At 37.0% G+C, this 8,860-nt stretch overlaps 1 protein-coding gene across 2 annotated transcripts; it reads right to left on the bottom strand.

The window, feature by feature from the left end:
• Window positions 1-1,564: 1,564 nt before the first annotated feature.
• Window positions 1,565-8,860, bottom strand: LOC107816375 (ubiquitin-activating enzyme E1 1-like). Of its 2 annotated transcripts, XM_016642083.2 has the most exons (7): window positions 8,675-8,860; window positions 8,198-8,541; window positions 6,327-6,544; window positions 4,521-5,315; window positions 3,216-4,084; window positions 2,694-3,126; window positions 1,565-2,416 (listed from the first exon to the last, which is right to left on the bottom strand). In XM_016642083.2, the coding sequence occupies exons 2-7, from the start codon at window positions 8,526-8,528 to the stop codon at window positions 1,820-1,822; spliced, it is 3,243 nt and encodes a 1,080-aa protein (XP_016497569.2). In that variant the 5' UTR covers window positions 8,529-8,541; window positions 8,675-8,860; the 3' UTR covers window positions 1,565-1,819.

Raw genomic sequence — 8,860 nt, 5'->3', positions numbered from 1 at the left:
CTTCTTGTGCAGATTTTGGTACTGGCCCTAGCTGATCGTGAGGTTAGCAGTTGGACTTGCTTGTCGGAGACCCAAGGTAGATCTGTTGGCATCCGCAGACCCTGGAGTCCCTTCCTAGTTTCTTTATTTTACTATTTCCTTTCTTTCAGAACAATTGTATTTTCTTTCAGACTTTGTTTGTAGCAAATCTTAGAAGCTCGTGAATCGTGACTCCAAATCCGAATTGTATCAGATATTATGGATTTTATGTTATCCCGCAATTCAGTTTTAGTTTCTGTTTAGCCTAATTGTTTCTGTTATTGAAATTAACTAAAGTTGGCTTTAAGAATCCTCTAACGTTGGCTTAACTAGCAAATAAAATGTTAGGCTCTATCACGGTCCAGAAGGCGGGAATTCCGGATCGTAACATTTAAAGTAATAAGGATGAAATAGTAGAAGACAAAATATATTCTCAATGAGTGATTACTAAAAAAAATCCTTTGCATTTCTCCAACAAATAATAAGTTCCTATATTTTTTATTTATTAAGTTATTTATTATAAATATTAACTTAATATTAACTTAATATTGGACATTTTTAGACTTTACAATGTCTTTTTTTCCCTAGGAGCTATAGAGCCAACATCTACATTCCCAAATGTCCAAAAAAACAAAAGATTTAATTTTTAATTTGCGTTATTTGACAAATCTTTGGAGAATTGCAATAAATTATTTTTGTGACACTTGTTTGTTCGAGTATTAAGTTATACAATTGCAATAACTTTATCAGATATTCCTAAAGAAATCCTCAGAAATCATAATAAGGCATATGAGGATTTCTACGAGCATGATTTTTTTCATAATGAGCTAGCTAAATGGGATCTATATTCATCATTATATAATTTTTTTAAATTTTATTTTATAACCGAATACGTCATGCAAAAATATTCTTGTAATTCATAAAAGTTATGTACATATTAATATTGAACACGCACAAAGCGTGTATGCTAAGACTAAAGTTCATGCTAGACAAAATATCGTTCGTCTATATAAAAGCATGAAGGCCCTTAGTAAAATATCGTTTATCTTTTTTATCCTTTTAAAATAGAATTTACACCGAACAAAATAGTCATTTAATGAATTACTTTTCTAGATTTAATTAGAGGCTTCAGGTTTGAGTCTAGAATTTACACTAGATCAACCAGCTGCACCAAAGGTGGTCAAACATCATGACATGAACTGGTTGTTACTCTTTCTCATGGTCTAACATGCTAAGCAGTTTCAATCAAATATAATTAAGATTACCGCTCTACAAACTCTAAGACGTATTATATAATTAATTTGCAAAATAAATCAGCACCATTAGTTTTATGTTTTGTTTTCACATCCTGCCATGGTTTTGTACTCTTTTTTTCTTTTTCTTTTTTATTTTAAATTTTTAATCAGATCAACAACTCAGGCTCAAACCACCAAAAAGTTCACTTAACCAAGTTTGCAATGCAAATATCACAGCAGCAATTTAGATATCCCTGAAACGAAGCTCATGGATGTCATAACTTCGAATCCACCATCCAACATCAACTATATTTCTTCAAATACTTTTCTTCAAATAGTTGAGCAAGAAAATGGAGACATGTCACAAATCAGATACTAAAGTCATAATAGTCATCATCTTTTTACGACTCAACCAATGTAGGTTCCGGCTTTGTACGCAAGCTAGTACAGAAAAGAAAATATCTAGCTCTGCAACGAGAAAGACCAAAGGTAGCATGAAGAAGATAAACTGTAACCTAAGATTTTTAGGCTATTCTTGTGAGAGGTTACAAGACAGAACAAACAATCTATCTGAAGTAAATGGACATTTGAGGGATATCAACATCGTTATCTTCCTCATCCTCACAAGCCACTACCACATCAAAATGTTTCCTGTATGGAGGCAAATCTGCCTTGGCCACTTCCCTGGCCAGATCTACCAACTTCCGATCCATCCGCTCTTTATGCTTAGGGAACATGCTGTTATAAAGTAAGCAGCTCCCATAAGAGATGCTATAAGCGTTCAGACCTTTGTTTTGAAGCCACTGAAGAAGCTCCCTCAAAGTTGGATTGTCTTTCAAAATCCACCTGTCCCACACAGTCCAGTTCATGTCTTGATGTTTGACCACCTTTGGTGGAACTGGTTCAGCCATGGAAAATAAAGGAAGAGCCAAGTTGGCAAAAGTGTTGCGATAGTCCTCCACCTTATGACCTCCATCCAAAACCTTATAAAGCTCTAGACAAACAAGACCAGTGGCCATAGCAGTGGAAGTAGCAATAGCTGGAATGATTCTCCCTGCTATGAACTTGGCCTTCAGTTTATCCACTTCAGGGATGCTATAGTTTCTAGCCCTCATGTTTGCAAGTCCAGCGATAAGGTCCATATGATAGTTGGTGTCATCGTCCTGTACATTCAAAGAGCTTAGGTGGAGGAGCAGATGGAAGAAATAAATAAACACATGATTATAAATTGAACATCTATGAGAATTTCAACATCTTCCTCGTATGATGTTTGTTAAAAAATCATGTGGTTCTTTTAAGAGTTTTAGGCACAAGGCTGTATATACACCTCAGATCCTATTCCTTGTTTCCTCCCCGAAAACATGTTTGCGGTATCAAATGATCGTATTCCCAAAAGATGCCTCTAACATATGCAACATGCAAGAGAGAGAAAGAGAGTACCTTCTCAAATTGAATGGGGTTCATCTTGTAACCTGAAGGCAATTTCTGGCGACACGTTTCCAGCTTCATCACCAATTCATTAATGACTGCAGCATCATCAATGGATGAAGCCGCCATGCTGGTTGCTTTCTCATCTGTCACAATCTTCACATCTTTCTTTGGCTGGAAATCGGGGACAATCACTTTATCAACAGCTTCAGCTAACTTTTGAGGAGACTTAACCCAATCTGGAATGAGTATGCCAAATGTTTCTGCTCGTAATATAGAGGCTGCCAGTAGAAACTGAAGGTGACTGGCATCGTCAACAGAAAATTGCAATGGCCGAGGGAAACGCTTTGGTGCAGACCAAAATGGGGCACCACTACTAGTAGTAGCCTCCTCAGGAAAAGTAAACGTCAACTGCTTCACACGGTCTGCAAAGTAATCTTCAAACCTGGTTCCAGGAAAAGCAAGTGATTAAAAGCATATATCAAAAAGCTGCTCAAAAGGGTAAAAGTTTAGTTGGTTTTTAGATGGTTATACCTCAGGCGAGCCCAAGTTATGCAGTCTTGAAATGTATCACATCTCTCCTTGTCGAGGCATTCAAGAACACGATCCAAAGTGTCCCTGGCCTGTGCATCACCAGCCTTTTGCATAGCAGATATGTAGTCACTAGGATTGATCAGATAAGCATTAACTTCAGTTGGCGTCTTCTCAAGCAAACCCTCAAATTCTGACCGTGCCCATGTTAAGCAATGGTCGATGTTGTGTGGGAAAGAGTGAACTGTACACATAGGTGCCTGTTTTTCTGGTGGATCCCTCGACGCACCATAATTCTCTGTAAGGTGAGGAATTACCATCTGAGTGTTGCACTTGGCACCCAGGGTTCCAGACTCCAATAATGGTTTTTGAAAATACAAACATCTCTGATCAATGTAAAGCCTGGCATTCACATTATCGAGTGCATTGATCACAACACTCAAATTCTCCCAGAATGTATCATCAAATACACTTTCTGTCTCAGGGCTTGCACGGTTTTGCAGTGCTTCAATGTGAATGCGAGGATTGATCAAAGAAGCAGCTGCAGCAGCAACAGTAGACTTGGCTTGCCCAATGTTCCAGTCACGGAAGAGAAATTGCCTACTAAGATTGCTCTTCTCAATGACATCATCATCTGTAATAGTTAGCTTCCCTTTATCACCACAACAAACCCCCATGAGAGCTAAATTCTTCAGGAACTCACACCCAAGCGCACCAGACCCAACAACAAAAGCTTTTGCCTCTTCCAGCTTCTTCTGTAGCTTGTTTCCAAAGACTGAGATTTGAGCATCATAACGACTATTCAAGGGCTTCAAATCATTTGGATCCAAGGGTGCGGTTGGAAGAGATTCAACAGAGTCAAAGTAGAAAAACTGACGCAACAAATGAAAAGGAAATGGTTTAGTGACAGAACATTCCAAGTCTATTAAAGAGCAAACATAAATTACAATATAAGGCTATATGCAGCATCACAAACTAATTTAATCGAAAAATTTGGAGATCAAGGAACAGTTACGACAGTGCCAAAAATACATGGGATACCAAGACTGATAATCGAGAAGACAAAATCATTTCATATCCACAAGATCGGGCTTCAGAGGCAACAAAATGTTGAGATAGAGTTCCATTGCAATCCAATCTAATTGTGTTACAAATCTAGAAACAAATCAAATATAATCTACTACGAACTTATTCAAGCAAGGCAGCTACAATTTAAAATAGATAATCCCGACCAAAAACTGCAAGAGATTTAAGGGTCCTTTTCTCACACTAGATTTGCAGATCGATTATAACAATTCATTTACTAACCTGGTAAAGTGGATGGAACTTCCCAGAGCAAGCCTTCACAACTTCTTGCCCAACAATACCACCAAACATAGCAGCCATTGGGTTTAGCACAGCCCTTGCACCGAATGCAAAATTCCGAAGAAGTTTCTGGTCAATCTCCTCTAGTTTTCCATCAGAGAGACTATTGTTCAGGTCAGTCACAAATGATATTAGCCTCTGAGCATCTTCCTCAGATCCAGCAAGAGGGAAACGTCCTGATTCAGACACAAACCTATCTAGTGCCTGGAAGGCCAAGTGTAAAATAGGTGGGCGGTCAAACTTGGAGAAGTCACTCAGAAGAAAGTCACCAGGATCCTTAATTGCTTCTCGCAGTGGCTTGAATTTTAACACTTTAGGTTCCTTGACCTGAGTGACAATACCCCCTCTTTCATATGCTGCATAGTTTGAAGTGTCCTCTTCAATAGTAAATGAATATGGCCTCGCATTTTTTATTTTTCTAGGCTTCCCATCATTCAGTTCTGTCATGCCCCGCACTTCAGAAAATATAACCAAGTCCCCGTCCTGAAACTCGAGCCTCTCATCATCAATACACCCCACAAGAGCAGGGTTGTCATTGCTAATAGACGCAATTATTCCGGTGTGGGGATCCTCACCATCAACATCAGCAATTGTAAATTCAGGGCCAAAGTCACAAAACACGCTACCAAAAAGGCCTCGAACTTCAGCTTTGATGAAAGCAATTGGAGGCTGGTGCTGATGACAGTAATCATCAAATTTAACTGCCTTCTCTAAGCTGATATCTGTAAATACAACAGCCTGCCAAGGATATAGCAATAAGGATGTCATTCCCCCACAACTATGCCACAGTATTAGTTAAATAACTATCGCATCTAAAAAAATTAACTCTGTTATGTTCATATCACTGACAATAAGAAACATAACTAATAACACCAATTGCTAACATTGTACCAAATACTTCACCGCCCTAACAGTAGGAGACATCCTCAAATAAATTGCCATTGACATAGTTAAGATAATTCGTCCCCGAAAAATCTTATTGACTGTCACTTTCCACAATAAATGCGAACACAGGTCACTTGTATTTTATGTAATCTTAGCCATTATCACTGTAACAGTGTACGTGGAAAGCAACTCTATTTAGTTTAACTATTATGATATTTAAATCAGATCTCTGTTTGGTTGTAAATGGCTATATCGCTTTTGCAACTAAACTAACTATTTAAAAAATCATTAATAGCTTTTTTTATAGGTAAAATTCACAAGAGTTTTTAACCTTGAAAAAATGATAAGAAGACAAATAAACTGGAGATATTTTCTTTACACAATTAATCAGGACATAGGTCATTTCTGTCCTGGCAAAATTCAAAAAATTTGTGTCTTTTCCAATGGAGAATCTTACTAAAGTCACTTTCACATTAACCAAAACACCGGTCAATTCTGTTCTATAAGATCTTAAACATTATCACTATAATGTAGAAATCAACCACAACTTGGTTTAACTATAATTAAATTAAAGTTAGATCTTTGTTTGGTTAAGGACTCGTATGCCACTGTAGGGATAACTGTGAGATTTAGGGCTCCTATTTTTTCCTAAAAGATAATTATTGAGTAGTGGAATAAAATGGGCCATAATAAAGCACAATGGATGTAGACATTAGAACATTTATATTAGCGACCCCAAATAGTTTGGGAATGTTTTGAAACTACTATATCAACATTGCAATGCTTGTACAGTCAGTAAGGCATTCAGAAATGATAAATCTGCGTAATTGTACGAATCAATACATCAGACACATGTGTACTTGCCTGAAAATTGGAGAGTTGTTCTTTAGTCAAAGCATCCGTCAAAGTAGAGATAATGACAGCATTGTTTAGCTCTTGCAACTTCTGGATAGAAGCAAGTGCCCTATTCTTCCCAACATCCTCCTCTGTAAAAATAAAATTGCTAGATAGATCCCACAATTCCACATTTCCTTCGTCGTGCAAAGTAACGGACTTCACACCCGCAAGAATAAGATTCTTTGCTGCAACACGAAACACAGTTACATTATATCAAAAACTTTAACAGAAAGTATTCAGAATTGTTGTCATATTCAGCACACTGAGAACTCGTAATCAAGTATTCCTCTTATTATATATATCAAAAATGTAAAAAGTAGGTCATTAAAAGAGCACATACAAAACATATATTTCTAATCAAATAGGCATCATAATCCATCGTACTGTTTTTTTATCGGAAAAGGGTTAAAAATGCCTCCAAACTATTGGAAAAGGTTTAAAATTGCCCTTCATCCACCTTTTTTGGTTCACTTATGCCATTTGACCGTTAAGTCAATGTTGAATTAAAAATAATAATTATTTAAATTCCACGTGACAATTTCTTATTGGCCAAAATTAAAACATCTAACCCATTAGAAAGACCTACCCATATCTACCAGTTTTTCGTACTAACCCGCTTCAAACACCAAGCCGGCCCGAACAAAAAGTTTAACTAAAAAAAAAAAAAGAGGCCCCACTTCTATCAAGCTCCATGAAAGTTAACATATAGACGCAATTTACTACGTGATTTTCTTTTTCTTGTTATGGCATCCAGTTCAATTAATATGATAGACACAAATTGCATTATATTCAAGATGAATTTAATTTAATCATTTTCACATAACGGAAAGATCTCAAAGTGATTGTTTGGAAGATATCATAAACCGTTGCACTATCCCTGATTTTCTGTCCCACATTATTGTCAAGAAAATTATTGGCTCATTCATGCTAGGCTTTTATTGTTTGTTTAATTTGTTCATGAACCTTTATTCGATGATAATGCTTTACATGAGATTAATCAGGAAAATGAACACATGTAAATTCATGGTTAGATGGAAGTGGGGCGTCTTTTTTTTTATTTGAATTTTTTATTACGGTCAGGTTAGTGTTTGGGGCGGGTTAGTCCGAAAAACAGGTAGACATGGATGGTCTTTCTAATAGGTTAGATATTTTATTTTCGACCAATAAAAAGTTGTCATGTGAAATTTAAATAATTATTTTTTAAATTCAGTATTGACCTAATGGTCAAAGGGAATAAGTGAACCAAAAAGGTAGATGGAGGGGTATTTTTAGCCCAATAGGTGGATGGAGGGTATTTTTAGACCTTTTTCAATAGTTCAGAGGTATTTTTGACCCTTCTTCGTTTTTTTATTGTACATTATCCATTTCACTCTATCCAAGCCTATTTCATTCCAATACTAAACTCATGTTTATGTGACACTATTTCCTTATTAGTACATCAAAAAAATGACATACTTCTATACTTCGAAATAGTTAACTTTACACATCACATTTTACTCTTAAGAAGCTTCTATAGTCACACAAATGTTGTGGTAGTTTTTTTTATATCACACAAATGCTGACAATGTATAACACTGGTTTCAAAACTATTTCCCTGCCGTTTCAACACGAAACATGGAGGGAGTAATAAAATAAACAAAAATGAAATATGGAAAAAAGAATGATCACTAATAATCTCTCTGGAACAATATATTTAAAAAAGATTATCAAGAGTAGGCACAAATTTCAGCATGAAAAATTGGAAATGAAAACTTCACAAAGAAGAAAAGGAAATAGCAACTCTAGCACAGTAAATAGCAAAAGAAAGAAAAAGAATAAATACAGGAAACAAATTATACCGATTTCAGCGCCAAGGCCTTGCAAGCCAGAGACGAGAACATTAGATGCAAAAAGTCGACGCATAGTTTCACGGCCATAAACGGCGAGTTGACGGCTGTGAAGATCCTCATCGATATCAGGAGAGTTACGCGCATCGATCGGAGATTTGCCGTTAGTCGCGTTGCCGTTAGCATTAACATCACCAGTAATAGCAGAACCAGCACCTCCCATAGTCACCGTCGATGAATCACCAGCAGCGGCGGCGGTGGCCTTGTGCTTCTTCGTCAAAGGATCCACTGAAACGGTGTCGTTCTCTCCTCCGACTTCAACTGTCCTCTTCACAGGAAGCATAAAGTGCTGTGAACTGCTCGATTCAACCATTTCACAAATCAAATTAATCAACAGATAATTCACAAGAAATTAAAGAAATTATAAAATCATACGAAAATTGAAGAACTTGTAAGAGATAAGGAAGATAAGTGTATTAGAGAAGGTACCAGAATCTGGAGAATATGAAGGGAGTGAAGGGAAGTGAGAGATGCGTGTGATGATTAGGGTTTGTGTGAGGGTTGTAGGGGGAGGGGGGTGATTTGAGCTAAGAGAGTGGAGGGGTGTGGGTGGGTTCGTTTCGACGATAACGAAAAATGGGAGGATGATTGTTTTGGGTGGGCCGAAAAAGGGAT

The sequence above is a fragment of the Nicotiana tabacum genome, chromosome 10 (genome assembly GCF_000715075.1).
Source record: "Nicotiana tabacum cultivar K326 chromosome 10, ASM71507v2, whole genome shotgun sequence".
Taxonomy (NCBI): Eukaryota; Viridiplantae; Streptophyta; class Magnoliopsida; order Solanales; family Solanaceae; genus Nicotiana; species Nicotiana tabacum.
This window is presented reverse-complemented; position numbering and strand designations above follow the sequence as displayed.

Bases quoted from the DNA above. Each gene is read 5' to 3' on its own strand.
- LOC107816375 (XM_016642083.2), bottom strand. From the start codon at position 8,528: ATGCTTCCTGTGAAGAGGACAGTTGAAGTCGGAGGAGAGAACGACACC. The intron at 6,545-8,197 runs GTATAATTTGTT...TTCGTGTTGCAG, and splicing joins AGGCCTTGGCGCTGAAATCG to CAAAGAATCTTATTCTTGCG. The intron at 3,127-3,215 runs GTATAACCATCT...TCCTGGAACCAG, and splicing joins ATAACTTGGGCTCGCCTGAG to GTTTGAAGATTACTTTGCAG.